Source organism: Pseudopodoces humilis, chromosome 10, assembly GCF_049639895.1.
Source record: "Pseudopodoces humilis isolate 2021_Gansu_Grassland_sample_001 chromosome 10, ASM4963989v1, whole genome shotgun sequence".
NCBI classification, from domain to species: Eukaryota; Metazoa; Chordata; class Aves; order Passeriformes; family Paridae; genus Pseudopodoces; species Pseudopodoces humilis.
This window is the reverse complement of record NC_142209.1, coordinates 3213386-3233217: the sequence shown is the minus strand read 5'-3', so window position 1 is coordinate 3233217 and position 19832 is coordinate 3213386. Positions and strand designations below refer to the sequence as shown.

General features: G+C 45.9%; 1 protein-coding gene across 1 annotated transcript; it reads right to left on the bottom strand.

The window, feature by feature from the left end:
* Positions 1 to 12974: 12974 nt before the first annotated feature.
* Positions 12975 to 18814, bottom strand: NPHS2 (NPHS2 stomatin family member, podocin). The gene is made up of 8 exons (XM_005528700.2): positions 18533 to 18814; positions 16846 to 16949; positions 15890 to 15962; positions 15500 to 15582; positions 15026 to 15229; positions 14630 to 14685; positions 13733 to 13811; positions 12975 to 13347 (listed from the first exon to the last, which is right to left on the bottom strand). Exons 1-8 carry the CDS (start codon positions 18807 to 18809, stop codon positions 13069 to 13071), a joined length of 1155 nt encoding a protein of 384 aa, XP_005528757.1. The 5' UTR covers positions 18810 to 18814; the 3' UTR covers positions 12975 to 13068.
* Between the last annotated feature and the right edge of the window lie 1018 nt (positions 18815 to 19832).

Genomic DNA, 19832 nt, shown 5'->3' with positions numbered 1-19832 from the left:
TGCAAGGCTGTTTCCTGTCTTTGAGGATTGTTTTGAATCCTCCCATGAATTTCTCAGGCTACTTTCTCAGGCAAGACTGAGGAGCTATATGGCCTGCAGTTTCACAAGCTCTCTGTTACAGAGTTAGCATCCACAGACCATTCTTTAGTGCAAATTTTCTTGGCTAAGCATTAAAAAACCCCACTCACCAGGCCTGCAAGTGGAGTGCCTGTTCCTGGACCAAAAGCCAAGGGAAGGAAGCTGAGAGGAGCCATTGGATGAGGACCTGTCAGGTCTGGTCTGGAGGCTGCAGGGTTCTACCTCTGACTCTCCATCCTTCCAGCTTCCCTTTAATAACGGGATCTTTCCCTGCATTACCTTTTGCCTTTATTTATGCAATTGCTGGTGTTTTCGGGCACTCCCAATTCTGCAGGAAGCTGACTGCTAGCAGTCCACCAGAAGGAAAATAGCTTTACAGACACACAGACTAAATCAACTTCAGAGCATTCCTTAGTGTCCATGCACCTCGATCTTTATCTCCTACAAGCAGGTAACTTGTCCTAGGCTTCACCAAAGGTCTAACAACCACTAAACATGGGATTAGGTGCCTCTGGTTTAGATCCTGCTTTGGGGTAAGGGACCAAGAATTTTGCCACAGGCTTTTTCACCCCTGTACTTCATCATCAGTTTTGTTTTGTCTTTCACCAGCAGAGCAAATGCTGTTGAAGTGGTTCTGATGTGTTGTTCTCCAGAGATCCTCAAGTTGAAGGATACCTCCAGGGTGCTTGACCACATCAGGCCTTTTCTTTCTCCCTGGAGAGTAGTTTTGTTCCAGAGGAGGTTTCCAAAGCCTGACCTGTGCCAGTGCTTCTCCCCACAGCCCTGGGTACTTACAGTTCCCACAAACCACCAGAGCCCCAGGGGGTTTGGGGGGTGAGTATTTCCAACTCCTGTCTTTTTCTGTGTAGAATAGTCTTCTCTAGGGCATGTGTTTGTTCCCTGGGCAAAAGGTTTGCTGACCTCCTAAGGTAAATTTATCCTATATTGCATCACTTTGCTGACCACAACATTTGACTCAGATTTGAAGCACTACCTTTGTGCTCAGAAGTGTCCTGTGCTGGTGTCAGTCCTGCCGAGGCTGTTTTGTCTGCACTGGTTTCTTTAGCCTCAAGCAACAACACAGAGTGTGTTTAAATGGTCACCCTGACCTCTCCCACTCCCTGACACGTTTCTTGCTCAATGACAGTCGTGTGTGCCTTGTCTGCAGAGCTGCCTGCAAATGCGAGATCAGCTTTGGCATTATCCTAATCACTGGAGCAAATTCAGATACCTGACACAGACCACCCTGTCAGTTTGATGGGTGCTGGAAGGTAGGCAAAGAAGGGATAAAGAGCCCAGGGCAATGGAAAGACAGAGCTGGGAACACACAGCAAGGTCTCTCCTGGTAGTTGTGCTGTGCTGCCTGATGGGGCTGGATGAATGGACCAGCTGTCCTGTCAGAGTGTGGGCCAAGAGATCTGAGGGAAAGATGTTTTGGGATTAATAAATAAAAGAGTTGCTAAATGAGAACTTCTTAGAACCATCCTTCCAAAGGATGCCAGGCTGGCAGGGGTGCTCTGTGATCCATGATTAAGAAAAGCAGCTCTCCTGGCTTTAACTGACTTAGCAGGGAATAGCTTTACACTTCTTTGTGCATAAGCAACGCTTAACGGAGCTAGGAAGGGAGGAATGTTTTGGTTTGTAGGCAATAGGGCATTGGCAGCAGACTGAAAAATGGTCTTTGGCCAACCACAGGCAATGCAAGCTTAGGCTACCTAAAAAATATGATCTCATCCATCTTTCTTGACCCAAGGGAGGGAGCCGTGGCTGCAAGGCTCAGGCTGAGCAGGACAGACTGGTGTGTGGTTTAGGTTGCAGTGGTGGGCTGCTGTGGGGTGGGTTGGAGAACAAGATCTTGCCCTCCAGTTCAGGGTGTCTCTTGTCTGTGTGGCACTGCAGCTTGTCAGGGATCTAAGGAAGCAATGACTGACAGGAGCTCTTTTTCTGAGTATTATCAGGACAATGGCAGAGTCACACTTACTCCCATCAGGGCTGTCATTCTCTGGGTGTATCGCTAGCTGGGAGAAGGGAGATCCCTGTACACGTGTCCTGGTGTTACCCTAATCCTAAAACTCATCAGCTTCCCTGGCACAGTTCAGGATTGGCTGTTTCCATCTGCTTTCAGATGTAGATTCTTTCTGTCGGGTTCTGAATCATGTAGTGAGAAAAGTAAAAGCAGTGTGAAAAGCCACTATGTGAGCTTCCCTCTCAAAGCTGCCAAACCTGTGTCCTCTTTGGGAGAGAACCAGGAGTTATGTGCGAATCTTTCATGTTTTTACAAGGGCATGTAGTGACAGGACAAGGGGGAATGGCTTCAAAGTGAAAGAGAGTAGGTTCAGGTTAGATATTAGGAATTCTTCCCTGTGAGGGTGGTGAGGCACTGGCACAGGTTACCCAGAGAAGCTGTGGCTGCCCCATCCTTGGAAGAGACCTTGACTACTAAATGAGTTTTTCCTCAGCTCTCATCCCTTCTTTCCCTCTGCTTTAGCTGCTCTCCGATTATGAAAAGGCACTGGATGAAATCCTACAAGACACCAAGGAACTGACAAATGCAGGATTTTGGGGTTGAATTTATTATCAAGCAGTGTTTGCTCAGCAAATGACCCTGTATTAACTGAGCCCCAGTGAGCATCTAAGTCCATCACAAGTGTGAAAAAACCACTTCAGCTCAAACCTTTTGTGCTGAAGCTCAAGAGTCTCCATGTGAGAAGTTATGATTGACCAATGCCAAAGTTCAGGCAGTGCATTAAATTCAGTCCCATTTGAGCACTATCTGATCAACAGCTCTGGTGACTGAAAATTACATTAATCTGTAGAAACGCTCAGAACTGTCACCAGCAGATTTTCAATTTATTGTGCTACCTACTCACTGTGGTATCTTTATGCTCATGGATTCCTCACACTTCTCTTACCTGATTTCCATCACCTTTCTGTCACAGCCAAAGGCTGCTTCGGCTTTTGGGGGCACGGCAGGCTTGTGCTCTTCTTTGAGATGCTAAAAGCAGACCTAGAGCAGTAGGGAGGCATTGTCTCCATGTCAGCCTGCCCTGGAAGAAATAAACCAAAGCATGTAAACTACTGGGATTCCAATAGAAGGAAACTGGGGGAGAATGGTAAGGCATTACCAATTTTGCAGTTCAGTCTTTACTTGGGGATGTCAGGAAAGCAGCAGGTAATAAAGGACCAGCTGACATAATGTGTACTGGCCTTTTCCAAAGCTAAAGTATGGCCCCCAGATTTGTGCTGAGAATCAAGAACATTCAAGAGATAAACTCTAAGAAACTTGATTTGCAGTCACAGGTGAAAAGAATTTCTCTAATTTTAAATGTGATATGGTGCAAAGAACATGCAGTGCAGATATGACATAGAGAAGTCGTGTTCAGTGGGAGAGTGGATGGTTTGTGATTATGTAGATGATTTATGGAAAAGAAAATAAAAGGAAAGGATGGATATCTAAAATGTAGAGTAAAACATCACTTTGAAGATCATTAACCAGACAGCACTCTCAGAGGGTAATACTTTTTTTTACCTTATCAGTAATACAAAGCTATCTTCATCTAGATACTGAATTATCCTGATAATAAAGTATGTGAATAAATGTTTTCTTTGTTGATATAAATTTATCATCTCCTGTGTAAGATAACAAACAATTGTTGAGTAATTTGCAACTAACCTTCTCAGCCTTTGCCTCTGCAAGACCTTGACTCGTTCCTGATTTCCAAAGTGTTTCATCTCTGCTGTTTTCTAAATCATCTTATTTCCTTTATTCAGACTAAAACTAAACTGCACATGTGTTACTCAGGTTTGCTGAGCTGCTTCTCATATTGTCATCTTCCTCTTTCACTCAGGGTTAGGCTGTCCTTTCCCCTGTGTTAGCTTATGCTACATGCCATATTTCAGCCTACAAGAGGAGCTGAGACAGCTAAAGGAAAGAAGTAAGTAGTTGTCCTAAGAAAGGGAGAGCAAGATGAAGGAATGGGGCCAGAGCTGGCCAGACACCAGCATGGCAAAAGGTTAACAGCAGATTGTCATAGTTAGCCATGGGCTGAGCACAGGCACAGCATGGATATCTGATCCAAAATTGCTTTAGTCAGTAGAGCCCAGAAAAGGAAATCTTAGCTCATTTTCACAAAGACTTTGGGAACTGGGCCATAGGAATGGTATTCTCTGCTTGATCCACACAAGGCAAAGAGTTTTGAATGGCTTGGATTCATTTTTGCATTGTAATGTAATGAATGGCCTTTCAGCAGAAAACACAAGGTATCCTTTCTCTTTACACTGGCTCTTTGGTAAGAAACAGTGAAAATGAGAGAGATTATAAAGAATAGGTAAGAGACAATACTGAGAACATGGTAATTTTGTCTTGTAAGGCAAGGGCACTCAGTTACCTGAAGTATTTATTATCTTCTATGATCCAATTACCTGGTCTCAAGCAGCATGTGACAGAAATATAAATGTTTTGAAGACAAGGATGAGAGAGGGAGAGAGAACAATGACAGATGAGAGTGTTTTAGAAAGGACATGTAAGAAAGTACTTACAGGAAATTTATAAGGTTTGGCTTGAGGTCTGACCTTTTATTCAGTCTTCCTTGATCACTTCTTAAAGCCTTCACAGAGTACCTTTATTGTGAGAACAAGGTGAGTTTTCACTCTGAAATTTGCATTTGGGACTAGAGTGACCTCTCCAGTGAGTTTCATTTAGGTCTCTTTTGTTGGGCTTTAGTTAAGTGTTAAGATCAATGCAATGACACAGACAGCCTTCCCCAAAGCAAGCTGCTATTTAGTAAGGATAATTAAATACTTGTAAGGGCTAATATGACCAAACCCCATGCAAGTTCCCAAGTGACTGTTCTCCCTCATCCCATGCCCTGCCTTTTCTTTCCCCCTAAACTGACGCTGCACAGCAGGAAAACTTAAACAATAATCATTCCTACTGCTTCTCTTTGGCCTCCTGATAATTCAAAGCTAATGCCTGGTTGTGGAGCTAGTTGTGTTTTCTAAACAACTCCATCCTACAGAGGGTAAATTCCTCCATTTATTACCAGTCTGGACATCCCAACTCTGCTTCATTGCACTTCCTCCAAACCAGAGAAGTTAACCAGCCCTACTCCACAGCTGTGCAGTGGGGAAACCAAGCCATGCATCAAAATCATTGAAATATAAAAGAATTGTCATTGCCACCACGTGCTTAACATGCCAACTTAGCTACAAGATGTCATGGAGACCAAGGCCTCCCCAGGATTTTAACTAAGGTTAAACACTGGCTATCAAGAGCAGGCATTGTTACATCTCAAGCATATTCCCCAAGAAAAAGGGAATATCCATTAGCATGTGCCAGATAAGTGAATGAACAAGTAATTTACTGCCTTGTCCAGGCATTTTGCACATCTGCATCACCTGCATCTTTGAAGAATGTGATTGTAACTGCAAAGCTCTTTTAAAAAGAATTCTATTAAGCCTTTATGCCATGAAGGAGCCAAATCTGCCAAGACAAGAAGTCAGGGCTTTACATCAAGCCTATTTTCTTTCAGCTTGCTTTGTATTCAGTGTTTATTAAACAGCTCATTCTTAATCCTGAGTGCAGCCAATTCCCACATGGGCTCTTCATCCCTCTTGGCATCCCTCACAGAATCCACTCTTATTTTTGTTGGCTGAAGGAATTATAATTAAAGGTTGTATTTTCTTCCCCTGCAGGCACAGCTAGGTGCTTTTTGACAGCACTGGGGAGAAGTATTCAAGGTGTGAAAGTTGAAGTGAGGTCCTGGCATGCACAAAGCCAAGCTCCCAGCATTTTATCACAAGATTCCTGCCTGACTGGCCCAGGTGGATGCAGCGAGGAGCTGTACAGGCTCCAGCCCATTGCATGAAGCTGAGAGTGATGATAAACCACACTTCCTGTAAGAGAGAGGTGTTAATTTGATCTGGGCTGGCCTTGTACAGAAAACTACATTGAAAAATTTCCTTTTGTGGGGCCCCTGGTGCAGTGGGATAAACATGATCAGCTAAAGTGTTAAAACCATTGGTGACTGCCTTTCATTTGCTTTGGTTTGGCAACACCTGTGGAAACAGTTGGAGATTTCAATATCCTTCCTGGAACACCCCATCTCCCCCAGAAATGCCACCTGCTTTGGAAATCTTGACATTTGAAAAAACAACCCACCAAAATAAGTGATTCATATAGAGTCAGATATGGGGGGGCATATTCTTCTCCACAGTGCTCTATTGTCTTTAGTAAACATAAATAATTTGCAGAACACATCCATAATGTGTATGTGCAAGATTCCTTGTGAATGCCTGGTTTGCCCACAACTAGAGCATTAACAAAAAAGCCTGTGTCAGGTTTCCAGCATATGGTGTACTTAAATATAGTGGGGGGTTTTGAGCTGAGAAGCAAAAGACATCTTTGAGACAGGAGATCTGATGCTCTAGAGGTCACTTTGCCTCTGAGTTTGGGGCTTTCTTCGGTGGTACCTAGGGATTTTTTTTCAGATGATTCAGCAATGAGTTCCATTGTTGAATTAATGATGTTCTTGCTGAAAAAGGAAGGGCAAGACTCCAGTTGCTAGGGATAAGAACATTCTATCTAGCACCCAGTCTTTTGTTTCCCTCTGGCAAGAGCACAGCTGTGAAGAACACTTGTTTCTCTTTCAACACCTTCTTTCCTGTTTGAGTTGCAGGTTTTGTCTGCCAGCCAAAGGATCAGAGGAGAACTCCTCTAAAAATAGCTGCAAGGTGTCCTGTACAGTGCATGAACACAAATTTATTGTTTCATCCTTGGTAAGCATTTCCTCTGGAATAACACTGATGTTTCCTGTATGGAGAGCCTGCTGGCTCTCTGTGGTTTTACTTCCTTCTCCAAAGGCTGTAGATTCCTAGGGAGTCTTTCTCCTAGGGTTGCAGTATAGTGTGTGATTTTTGGTTTGTTGCTGAACTCTGGACATGAGAATGCACCACATGTCTGATAAGCAGTATATGAACATAAACAAGAACTGGGAGAAGGATAGATCCATAGTAGGAAAAGATGTGTTTATAATGAATACGGAAGAAAAAAATGGTAAAAATAAACGTTTATGTCATTAGATCAGTTTGCAAATTGAATGAGGTAGGACATTGATCTATGTGAAATTCACCAACTTCAGATTACTTGGCAACACCAGTTGTTCATTAGTGGTTTAGGTTTGCTCTGATGCTTTATGCAGGCAACTGAACTTCACAGAAAACTGGTCCTGTGGCTGGTGGATTTGCTGTGATGTGACAGCAGACTGCCTGTCCTTTGAGTGTCTCAGTTTTACCCCCCTGGTAGATAAGTTCCCCATGGTGCATGATGGCTTTTGCTGCACCCATTGAGGTGGACTTCTGCTGCAATCCTGGTGGTTGCCTTGCCCAGGAGATCAGGTTGAGTTTCTGATTTAATTCCTTATGTGGAAGGATGTTTGAGGCTGCCTGTGACAATGAGCTGCACTGTATAAATGGCTGGCCTGGCATTGGTCTGCTTTCACAAAAAAGCAGGTTACATTCAGATGACAAGGAAATGGATTTAGATTCATTGTTTTGGACAATATGTTCCCATTGGTTCTGAACTCGATCCCAAGGCAGAGTGATGTTGTTCATGACTCCAGTGTACAGCCAGTGCTGCAGCTCTCATGCTGCCTCTCTTTTTCTTGCTCCTGATGTTAAGTGATTAGCATTTTTATTTGTGTTTAGAAATATCTATACTCAGGATTCCCTAGGTAGCTGGAGTTTAAGTTGAAATAGGTAAGATAAGTGCAAGAGAAAGTCAGAGGTCAGCTGGACTTTCCTAGGTTATTTGGATGGACAAATGGAGCACATTACTAACCTGATCCTGATGGTGCCTTACAGGAATTGCAACTAAAGCTGAAGTTTAGGGACTTTAAAGGCTATAATTTCTTCAACTCAAAAGGAGTTTGAAGGTGAAGATGCCAACACCAATAGGAAATCTGTAACAGAGAAAGAAAGATTAAAGTAAAAGAGGAAGTTGCTATTATGCAGGTGACTTTAGTAGTTGTAAAGTGCTACTTTCCAGCAGGACATTTTTATTACTCACAGTGTGTGATGTGACATGTGGCCCTACAACTAGTGGATGCCACTAGGCCAATGGTATCTCCTGCCTTTTTTCTTTTTTCCTTTTCTCCTATTTCCTTTTCTCTCTCAGCAGCAGCCAGATGCTGGTATGAATTATCTGTCCAAGAGCAGCGTTTCTGCATGCCAGTGGAAGATGCAGGAGCACTTCTTTATGGACTTTGATTTGTTTTACAGAAATAAATCCCTGGAAATCACAATTACCTTCCTTAGAGGCTTAGCGCAGAAGCCCCTCAGCAGTTACTTTTACTGAAAAATCATGTTTGAAAGCAGACTTGTGCCTGTTGGACCCTGTAAGGAGCTGCTTCTTTCCGTTCTCCAAATATTTTGGTCTGTGTTTTGGGGCTTCTTTTGCTCCTGGTTGAGCTACAGCCATCTCCAACCTCTGTAACCCAGTGATTGCACCAGCAATCCAAGGCTGTGTGCCAGTGAGAGTTTCATATCTGCATCAGAAAAGGATTTTAGTCTGTTTCTAATGCCAAGATATGTTCAGTGCCTGAACTGGCCTCTGGTTTTACATCTTTTGCTGGCACAGAACTCTTGACTGGGTTGGGACTGTGAGCTGAGACACCAGCATCAAGCCAGGCTTGATGCTGCTGATGAAATGTGGCATTGTTGGTTTCATGTTCACTTTAAAAAAGGATTTTCTCTTTCCAAATGGAGGGAGATAACTGTCAACAAGCCTTCCACTCCCTTTTCTCAGGAAGACTTTGAAGTCCTGGCAGCACTGGAATGTCTGCAAGTGCAGCTGCTCTGAGTACTGGTCCTGGGCTGGAGGCCTGAGCAGGGCAGGGTTTCATTTCAGACAGGTGCTTGTTTTGTCTGAGAGCTTGCATTAACCAGGGGAACCCCATCTCATTAGCCCTGCTAATAGAACTGACTTCCTCTCACAGTGAAGATGAGCATCTCACCCTCTTCTAGCAAACACTGAATTTTGTAACTAATTAAATTTTCAAGGTTTACATAGATGTGCAATAAAATCCTTTGCAGATCTTTTAACAATTCCCTTCTCTAAAACCATAAGCATGTTTTATAGAGTCAGCCAATCCCACTGGACTCTTCAGCTCTCCAAATCTTTCTCTTGGATCTCCTGCCAGCAGCTCCTTAGATTTCAGGTTTTTGCATTGACTTTGCTACTGTGTTTCGAAGAAACAGAGATCCGTGCTCAGAATGCAGAGGAAAGATTTGAAGGTCTTGAAGATGAAGCAGGAAGAAGCTCTGCAGGGAATCAAGAGCTAGAGTGTGAGCTGGAGAAAGATGAGGAAGGCATCCAAGAAGCAGCAAACAGGGAAAGGCAAAGTCAGGATGATCAATATTCTGAACCTTTTTCCAGATTTGGAAACTGAAGCAATCTTTGAGGACACCTCACTGACCTGTCTAATGCAGAACCCTCCCCTGCTGGATATATCCAGGGGTTTTGTCTCAACTCTGCCAGTGGTCAAGCAAAGAGGCTTTCAATGTGATTCTAGATCAGGGCAGAAAAAACTGCTGAGCATGGTCTGGTTTTGAGAGAAACTAATTTTGATTTTGACATGTCCTGTGTTACATCTACATGTTGTATCTAGGAGATCACTGCAATTAGCATCATGTTCCTTATGAGCAAGTACTCCTTGTAGATCTGTTTAGGATCAGTGATTTTGGATTAGAAAGAAATTATGTTCCAGAGGCCACAGATCTTTTATGTTTATAGCATGGGACACTTTGCTTTCTCTAGGAGCTTTTTGAGCACTGCTTACCTACTGTTCTTGCCAACTTGGTGTGGCAGTGAGTTCCTTAGGCCACAAGCTTATTAGGCATGAAAGCATTTCCTTGTGTCCTTTCTCAATTAGATCCACAAGATTTAAATGTGGAGAAGGAGAAAGAATGGGAATTAAAATTTCTTCCCTTAGTCCTTCAGCATATCTTGTCCCTTTGACTTCAAAATGGGAGGAGGGCTAACTTGTTTGTTAAGGATGTGATGTCTTGGGCACATTTTAACTCTGTGGTATTTTTAATGGCTTTGGCTTGCTAATTTTTCTTTCAGAAAAATTTCAAAAAAAATATCTCAGAAGTCACGGCCTGCTCAAGTCCCAAAGCTTCTACCTCTGGCCAGCCCAAGGGATCCAGAAAAAGCAAACACTGAAGAGCAGCAATGGCTGAGTAGTGTCTTAGTGCCCTTCCCAGTAGCACTTCACTTTGATCCACTGCTGTTACTCCTTACCTACTACCCTGACATGTCTCTGCCCTGTCTCTGCCATTCCAGCATTTGTGCTGTTCTTCCTGCCTCTGCCACTTCCACACGTCTTGCTTGTCCTCTGCCTCCTCCCACATTCTGACATCTTTCTGTCATCCTTGTAAAACTACTGCTACTTCAGCTTTCTACGCAACACATCTCCCTTGCCTGTGCCCCTCCTGTTTGCACTCATCAGTCTCTTTTTGCTGCTTTAATTCCTCTGCCTCATCCCAGTTGGATCATGCAAGCAAGTTGTTTGCACCTCTTCCCTCTCATATCAAGATTTTTTTTTACCTAAGTGCCAACAGGGCCAGGTTATGTATCTGATGATGGGTACCCTCTTCATCCTCTGAGCTTCAGATGATCCAGCTACCAGCTGTCTGACTAATTAGGAGGAAAATGTGTAGGAATCAGGATGACTCTGCAATTTGACCCATTCTCAGCTTGGAAGAGCTGGCAGTGAAGCTGTCAGGAATCACATTGGCTCAGACAACACCTGCCCACTCCCTCAGAGTAAATTCTCTCTTGGAAACTTCTTCTATCACTAATCCTTAAGTATATTTTTAAACTGTGTTTTCCTTCAGCAAGGCTTTTGAGCATAGTATGTCCTGATGGTAAAATGACAAGTATCTGCTGGCTTTGTACATGTAAAAGAGAGAAGATCCTGCTGGAACAAGGTTTTGTGAAGATGCTCTTGGCTATAATTTGCCTTTCTGTAAGAAAGTTACATGTTTGAAAAAGCCATGCCTGGCTTCTGCAGATATAAGTGCAAGCAGGGTAATGGGTGTGCCTTGACTTAGTGCTGCAAGTCTCCTGTCAGTCAGTTCTTGGGCTAAGTGTTGTTCCTTTGAGAGTTTATCTGTAAAGCTGTTGGTCCTTCGTGTGCCAAGAATCTTGGTGGGGATGGATCATTTTACACAGAGTTAGAAATACAGCCAAAGAAGTATTCAGAGAAAGGATCAGCTGCAGCTCACTCTGTAGTATTATGCCCTTTTGTCTTTATGCCCTTGAGGCTGGGAAAGAAGACCCTATTCCAACAGCATGACAAATAACCAGAAACAGCTTTAGAGGAGTGACTGCACAGCTCATGTTCCCCAGTGGAGGATGACAGAGCTGTTCAACTTCCCTGAGCTAATTTTCCATGAGCAGATCATTCCTGAGATCTGTCACAGACACACCAGCAGGAGCCACAGTGATCCTGCTGCCCCCCTCCCCTTTAGGGTTACAGTGGCAGATGATGTAAGTGGGAGGTTACACCTGGAGTCAGGTGCTTGTGTGGTCACTGACAAGTTCAGGGGTGGATTTTTCCCACTTCCCAGACACTTGGAAAAGGGCTGGGTGGTCAGGCATCCTTGCTGTAAAAATGCTGGCAAATGCTTGTAGACAGAGTATCATGGGAGCAGTTAGATTTACCAGTAGGCAAGGAGCTATGAATAAATCAAAATTCAAGAGTGATCAACTGGCTGGGTGTCCCCTGCTAGGCATGGGCATCATGGCCAAAAATGTGAGCAATTAAGAGAAGGGCAACAAAGTGCCCTCTATCTTGGCCTGTACAGGACACCACCAGCAAAACAATGGTGCTAGGAATGGCTGTGCAGGGAAATCTGCTCTGAAGCAAGGGGAGATGCTGCGTGTCAAGTAAAAGGGCAGAGCAAAGCTGATGTCCACACAAATGACACCAGGATCAGAAAATCTGAGTGCAGGGATATCTTCTTTGACAGTGCTCCCGATTTTTGCCAAGGGAAATGACTGCAATACCTGTAGGTTCCTGGCCATTTCAAACAGCTGTAGGCAGGAAAGATATATAGGAGTTTTGTGGCTTCTAGGATTTTTGAGAACTTTCTCTGTTCGTTCTCCGTGTGTGAAAATTACCAAGGCAGCTGAAGGCGGGGAAGTGTTAGATTTCCCGAGGCTCTCAGCCACTGGTGCCGGATTCCCCGAGACAGCCCAGTGGGCGTTGGTAAAACGGGTCACCTTTTTCGAGTGCACATTTATCAAGTGCCCACGAGCTCAGGCCTTGTCCTGCCCCACCACCCTGTGGAAGCGAGCAGCAGCACAGCCTTTCCTCTGCACAGCAGATGTGCCCGGCAGGGAAGCACCAAGCTTTAAAGGCTGCCCTCTCCTCCTCTTCCTTTTCCTCCTACTTCAGAACTAGGGCTAAACGCCGTGATTGTGGGGATGTATGTGAGTGGTTACTGAAATCCCATATCCAGGAGACCACAGAGACCCAGCTCTTTCCCTCCTTGCAGGACCACCGGGATGGCAGCACCCACCATCCTGCCTGCATGCTGCTCCCCCACTGACTGTCGTGCTCCCACTCCCACCTGCCCAGCTGTTTGGTTTGCAGATGGGGACATGTAAGGACATAGGGGATGGTCTGTCCTTCCTTCCAATGTGGTGGAGCAAGATGGATCAGACCCTGGGAGCCGGGCTGTAACGTGTCAAGGTGCATCTAGCTCTGTGGAGGGGACTTCCCTCAACCCCCTGCTCACACGCTTGCCAGGCCTGCTCCTTGCACTCACATTTTACCCTTTCCAAAACAAGTAGAGGCATTTCCATGTACAATCCACTTTATATTGCAGGCCTGGGCTGCTTTCCCTCCTGCCTCCAGGTCAGCCTGATGGTGGGCCAGCCTTCTTGCTCCTTTCTGAGCAGGAGCAATGTGGGAACCGTTTCCCTCAGAGCATGGGTGAGTCCTTCTTGTCTTTTGGGTTTTCTGGGAGCTTTGTGGTGCCTGTGAGGAGGCTGCTCACAGCTGGAGGGCTGTGGGTAGCTGGAGAGGCCAGGTTCATGGCATCCAGAGGCAAGGGCAAGATGAAAGCAGCAGGTTTCTCTGTGGTAAGGGAGTGCAGTGCATGGAGATAACGGAGCTGAGCAGCAGCTGGAGCACTGGACAGGATCTCAGCTGCCATCCGCAGGGACTCGGAAGCAGCCTTTTCTCCCTCTGCAGCAATCACCTACCAAGCAGGGGAAGAAGGAAGGTTCTGTGAGGATGGGAGTAAAGGGGCACAGACTGTTTGTTACAGAGGGAGGTTGCCATGGTGAAATTTTCAGGGTCAGTGTGATAATAACATTCCTGCTCCTTGAAGATCACAGCATGTACTAACCTCTTGGCACTGCCAGAAGTCTGGAAGCTCGTGTCTGGCATGTTTTTACCAGGCCAATCAGAGCTCACAGCTGAGCTCCCCTTGTTAGACTCAGTTCTTATTCAGGAATTAAAGGAAACATACGAACCCAGAGCTGTGTGCCTGTATGGCATGTCCCAGGGACCCCAAACCAGAGGTGAGAAAGGGAGGAGGAATGCTTTGGAAGGAGATGGAAAGTGTTCAGATGTTGGCATACCCGCACTTTGGCCTGTCTCTGGGCCTCCGCTTCCACAGCCAGGGACTGCCGGAGTTCAGCAGGCAGCTGCACATTGTTGCTGTGGTAGTAAAGACAGGCATTAGCCGGGCTCTTGGCTGTTCTGCCAGCACTGGATGGTCAGTCTGAGGCTTGGGATGGGCTCAGCTGGTCTCTGCAGAGCAGCTCATTCTTTGCCCCCTGGGTGTCCCTCTTTTGGTGTCTCACTTTAGCATTCTACCTCCATTCCCTACTTTCTCTTTCAGCCTGGTTTTCTAGTGACCAGGCTTGCATGATCACCAGGTAGCAGGGAGATCTCTTTGTGTCTCTGAGGCTTATAGTTTAAGCTCACTCTTTGTGAGGCAGCAGAGACTCCACTGGGAGACAGCTCTCAAGACAGGCACGGGAATGTTCTGTTCACAGATTTATTCATTCACTGGTTGGCTGTCTCTTCCATGTCCCTCTGTGTGATCAGTGAGTCCCACCCTTCTGCACAGACTTGAGTCCTGAGCCCATCCCTGCCAGTGCTGAGACCCCAGGGACTTTGACCTAGAGTGTGACATGCAGAGTTCAGTGCCTTGCTGTGCCTTTTGGGCTACCAGAATTGGGTGCAAACTCTGTCTGCAGCAATAGCAAAATGGTGATGAGATCCCAGCTAAGGATCTTGTTCTGGCTGTCAAGGCAGGAGAAAGAACGGTCTTACACGTGGAAATTTTACATGATGTGGAGGCTGAAAAGGGCAGGGGAAATAGGAAGGTGAGAGGTGAGGCTCTGCCTTGTGCAGAACACCTGCAGGGAGAGAGCCAGAGGCAAAGCAGGAAGAGAAGCAGGCAACAGCGAGCAGCATGGGACAGGTAATTGCAGAGAGAGAATTCCCTTCTACTGGCATTTCCTACCTACATTTCTATTCTCTCCACTTTGATTCCCCAGCAGCCTGTAACTGCATCCAAAGCCACCTATGAAGACAAATATTTTTAGAGCATGGGAGAACAGCAGCCCTGGCCTGGGCCCCCTACAGGGAGCAACACAGGACAGGTACTATGATTGCAGGACTGTAAAGCAGATTTATCAGGTTCAGTGTGCTACTGGGCAAGGCCCCTCAGAAATAAAATGACTGCCCTCACTTCCCACTTGTGTTTACCCCAAGGGTTTAGGGTGGTTTAACTAGAGTCCACACTGATTCCAAGTGTGGAATCCTTCTTCAAACCAGTGTCTGTGACTCCAAGGGACTGGCCACCTGAGCTTCTTTGCAGAGCCTCAATTCACCCTTTGCTGTCTCCCTCCCCACGGAAGCACCTTTATCTCCTGGCTGATGTTCTTCCTCTCCAGCAGAAGCTCAGAGAAGGCTTGATGTGCCAGGAGGCGCTTCGTGGTGGTCTGCACCAGCAGCTGGATGGCACTGGAGATGCTGGTCAGGGTGGTGAGGAGAAGAGAGGCATTTTCCAACCGGTAGTAGCAGACAGCATCTATCTCCAAAGTAACCATGTCTTTGGTCACCACCTAAGTAAGAAGACATTAGGGGAGACGGAGCTGGTTCTGGCAGTTCTAAGGAAGCACAGAAAAGCACACAATGGAGAGAATAATGAAGACTGGCTGAATGGTTAAGTCTTTGTAGCTTCCACTGCTGCTACTGACTGATCTTGGGCAAACTAGAGGTGGCTTTGAGATGTTTTTTCAAACTTTTCTTTGCAAGGATGAAGGTTGGAAAATTAAGATTTAACATTAAAAAGATGTCCCAAAATTAATATAGAGAGGGTGTGTCAGCCATACCTGATGGAAGGGGATCTCTAGGGTTTTGAGGCGGAGGTCTATCTTGTGATAGGTGTCCAAACAGGGAAGGAAAAAGAAAAGGCCTGTGGGAGGGAGAGAAAGACAACAGGTAATCATCAGGACTACAGAAATTACCTCTTCTGTTCTGGAGAACAGGGGAGGGTTTAGCATGCAGAACTGCGAAAGGACAGCAATACTCAGGCTCAAACTCTCAGGCTGCTTCTGTGATGGAAAAGCCATTAAAAACTATTGGCCCTTAAAAGGAAGGGAACAAAAACCATCCCATCTCCTGTCTGGCTATGTCTGCTTGGAGAGCACCAGCATGTGAGCTTCGGTAAGGCATGCAGAAGAGGAGCAGCGTGGCTGGGGGGAGCTCAGTAAGCACCTTACCGGGTCCTTTGGCTCTGCCAGGAAGGAGATGCCCAAGTCGGAAAACAATGGCTCTCTCGTACTCCCGCACTACCTGCAGAGGGAAACAAAAGCTAGGCTGGAGAGGAAGAAGTAGGACTGGGAAAAACAGCCTCACCAGCATGGGAAGAAATTTATTCTGGAAAAGCCCTGCAAAGGGAGGATTTCAGCAGGTTGTGGCATCACCTGTCACTGAGTCACTTTACCCTTTGCCCAGAAATGCTGGCCAGCCTTGTATATGGGGAGCCCTGTGACAGACAGGTTTGGTGAGAGCAGCTCATGTTAGACCCATCCAGGGTTTCCCAAGGTGATCCAGCATTTTGCTTCCTTAGAGCCTGACCAAACTTAAATAACCCAAGTTAAAATGTTCCATGTTGTTTGTTTCCCTCCAATGCAAACGTGTGCTCATCCTAAGAGCTGAGCTGTAATACTGACATTCTTGTTGATAACAAGACAAATGTGAAATTTCCTGAGAATTGGGAATCAAAATGCCTACAAGTGCCTACTTATAGCTATACTATAAATCTGAATAAAAATGAGAGGAAGAGGGGAAACCTGCTATTAACAGAGAGATCAATCTCTCTTAAAATTTTGAATTTAAGCCTATTTAACCTTCTGCTGTAATGCAGCCATGTCTGGGCTATGTAGGCTGAGGGACGTGTCTGAAAGTGAACAGACTTGCAATCTGTTTTAAAAAGGAGAAACCTTAGTTCCTTCCTGCTGGTATTTCAGCAGGAATATTTGGCAGGCAATGGTTGGACCCCTGTGCTGTAGCAGCATGCAATAAAGGATGAATCAAAATTAATGACAAGTTGAAGATGTATAAATAGGGGCCTTATAGCAAAAAAACCTTTATGCTCATCTCCAACACATGCTGAATCAGTATATGACATCCAGATCAGACACCAAATCCTGAGAGATCCCATGGCTATTCTCACCTTCATGCAGAACCAGACAGAAACGGGGAAGGTCATTATGATGAACAGGAAAGACAAGATGGTCAAAAGCCACTCACAGACACCCAGACCAGGAGACTTTACACCTAGGGAGAAACCCAACAGGACTGTGTTAGAAGAGAACTGCTCCCAGAATACTGATAGCCTGACAAGTGCCTGTAGACATCAGCTTCACTGTAGTCCTTCGCCTGGACTCATTGTAAATGAACCACTTGGCTCTCTCTGGAGGTGAATTAAGGAACACTCCCTGCTCCAGATTGCTGGGAGCTGCAAGGATGGATGCATAGATTTTGTCTCTGCTTCACTGACAAAAATTGAGCCATGCTTCTCCACGGCTGCTTGACTGGAGAGCAGACTTTATCTTGAAGAATTGGGGCTACCAAGCAGGGTTGAAAGGCTTGGAATGGGCAACTTTGCTGAGCAGGGGTCCCTGAAGTTTATCTGGAAAGTTAAGCTAAAGATAAAGATTGTAAATAAGAGAGAACTTGAAACATGCACAGCCTGAAGTGCCCTTTTATATCAGAGTATTTCAGGTTGTTTTGGAATAGGATTTTAGTTGCATCCCAGCTCCATAATGCAGTGGGATGGAGCCTCTGCTGCCAGTAAAATCTACCTGTGTTCTAAGAAGTCACCCCAAGCTGTTAGAGGCTGACTGGGGTGGTCAGCCCAGATATTATTGCTTTCTACATCTCCCCAGAGTGAGTGTGGGTCATCTTGCTCTGGCTGCCCTTTGTTGTGCTCCTGTCTGAGGGAAAAATTGGCAGATCTGGCATGAAAACAGATGGAGCCAGAGAGTGGATCAGGATTTCCAGCTGTGAAATTAGCATCCCTCCCATTTTTAATCCCTTCCAACCCTTCCATCCCTGCCCCTCTGCCTTTTAAATACTTTGCAGAACCATCAAGTCTTGAGGGAGCTTCAGATCCCAAGAATTTGTGTAGTCACTAGAGTGCCTAAGCACTGCCTTATAGCTGTAATTCCTATAATGGAGGCAGAAAGATGAGGCTGTGAAGAGCTAGTTCCCAGGGAGTCAGGAGCAAGTCTGAACCTTTCTGTCACTCTGGGAAGGGCACAAGTAGTTCTGGCTCTTGTAATACACATCTGCCACGCCTGTGGTGATGCTGGGTCCAAACAGGCCCAGTTGTATTACCAAAATGATCCTGATGCTGTAGCAGGCTGGGAATGTGCCTGACAAACATGTGAAGAGGAGCTGCTCTTAAAGGTTGTCCAGCAGGTGAACAGCAAATGTGCACCTCTAGGGCAGTTCTTCCCTGCAGCGAAGTCCTGTGGGCTATGAACTGGCAGTAAGGCCAATGCCTAAAGGCCACCTAAAGGAGGCCAAGCAAGAAAAGGAAGAGCAGAGCATGAACAGAACTGGGGAGTAGCAAGCAGAGCATGAAGGATGCTGGGAATGTAACGGCTTGTATCCAGGTTCACTGCTTTGCTGGATGGTGCTAATAAGCCTGTAGAAGCTGGCTTAGAAGAAGAAAGAAGAAGAAGGCTTAAAGAAGAAGGAGGCTGGCTGGAGTCTCCCATATCCTATCCTGAGGATAACCACACCTGTGCAAGGTGGGTGTGATGACACCATGCAGAGAGCAAGAGTCACATTGTGACCCATGCAGCATCAAAGAGCCCACAGTTTTCCAACCCCTTCCCTTCTTTAAGCCGTACCTTCCTCTTGCTGCTCACTATCCAGCAATGCCATTGCCTCCATTTCTTCATCAGACACCACATCATCCACGTCCACCACTGTGGAGGTGTGCACCCTTCCATCACTCCCTGCGGTGCTCTTGGTCTCCTTGGCTTTCTCCTGCTTTACATCTCCCTTTCCTTTGCCAGCTTCTCTGCTGCTCTCTCTCTTCTCTCGTTTGCTCTGCACAGCCGGGGACTCTCTGCGTCTTCTATGAGACTCCCTGGAAGAGCTCCGAGACCTCTTCTCCATCCTCATCTGTGCCGAGGAGCACACAGCTGCCTGGGGAGTAGAACGAGTGCGTGCTCAAATTTATTGCTGCAGGCAGGAAAAGCAGGGAGGGGAGAAGGGGAGGTGTCACATCAAGGAGGCTCATTTCAAGTTCATCACAGGCTTGTCAGGCATAATGGACAGTGAAGTGAGCAAGCTGTTTCCAGCTGCTCTGCTCTCATCATGCACAGCTGTGGAGATGGGAAGGAAAGTTAGACCTGGACCCCAGGAGAACATTCCATTTGCATCTTCCTGCTTTTGGAAAAGAAACACAATCAGAAGCACCCTGGTGATTTTTAGTATATAAGTTTCTGCAAAGCTGTTGAAAAGCAACCTAAAAGTAACTAAAAGTCAGGTATGTGGCCCTAAAGATACCAAAAGGTGAGAGTGGCCCAAATAGACACCGGGGTGAAAAACCTTTGATGGTGAAACCAGTGGCTTACTTGGAGGTGGTTGGAGGGGGTGTTGTGGTGAACATCTGGGTGAGTACCATCTCACACTGCTCTGCTCTCCAGAAGCCCTTTGGCTGGCACTGTGAAAGGACATTGGCAGCAGTCCCCCTCTCTCTAGGGTCACATTTTAGCAAGGAGGGAAAGTAACCGGTCCCAGCTTTCCTGAACGGAATAATAAGAGAATAATATGAGAGCTATCACAGAGTTAGAGCTGTTGAATCTAAATTGCCAAAAGAGTTTGTGCCTAAATGCCTCCCTAGTTTTCCACAGCAGGAGCATGGCAGAGCAAACATAGGAGCTTTCTCTTTTCATGCTGCTCAGCCTGTGTTGACATCCGCAGAAACCCGTGGAAGAAACACTTTTAAAATCACCAACTGTGTTAAAGCAGTCAGTACCTGGCTAGAAATTACACTACAGAAAGACACAGCTAGCAGGTGTGACAGGACAGAAAGCAGGACAGGCTGAGCTCAGGGATTCCAGTCCTGGGTGTGGAGGAGTGGCTGGACAGAGCTGGGAAGACATCTGGGGAGGTGCTGATCTTGTTTTTTCACAGATTCCT

Bases quoted from the DNA above. Each gene is read 5' to 3' on its own strand.
- NPHS2 (XM_005528700.2), bottom strand. From the start codon at position 18,809: ATGAGGATGGAGAAGAGGTCTCGGAGCTCTTCCAGGGAGTCTCATAGA. The intron at 16,950-18,532 runs GTACGGCTTAAA...GTTTCTCCCTAG, and splicing joins TAGTGAGCAGCAAGAGGAAG to GTGTAAAGTCTCCTGGTCTG. The intron at 13,812-14,629 runs GTAGGTAGGAAA...TTACTACCACAG, and splicing joins AAAGTGGAGAGAATAGAAAT to CAACAATGTGCAGCTGCCTG.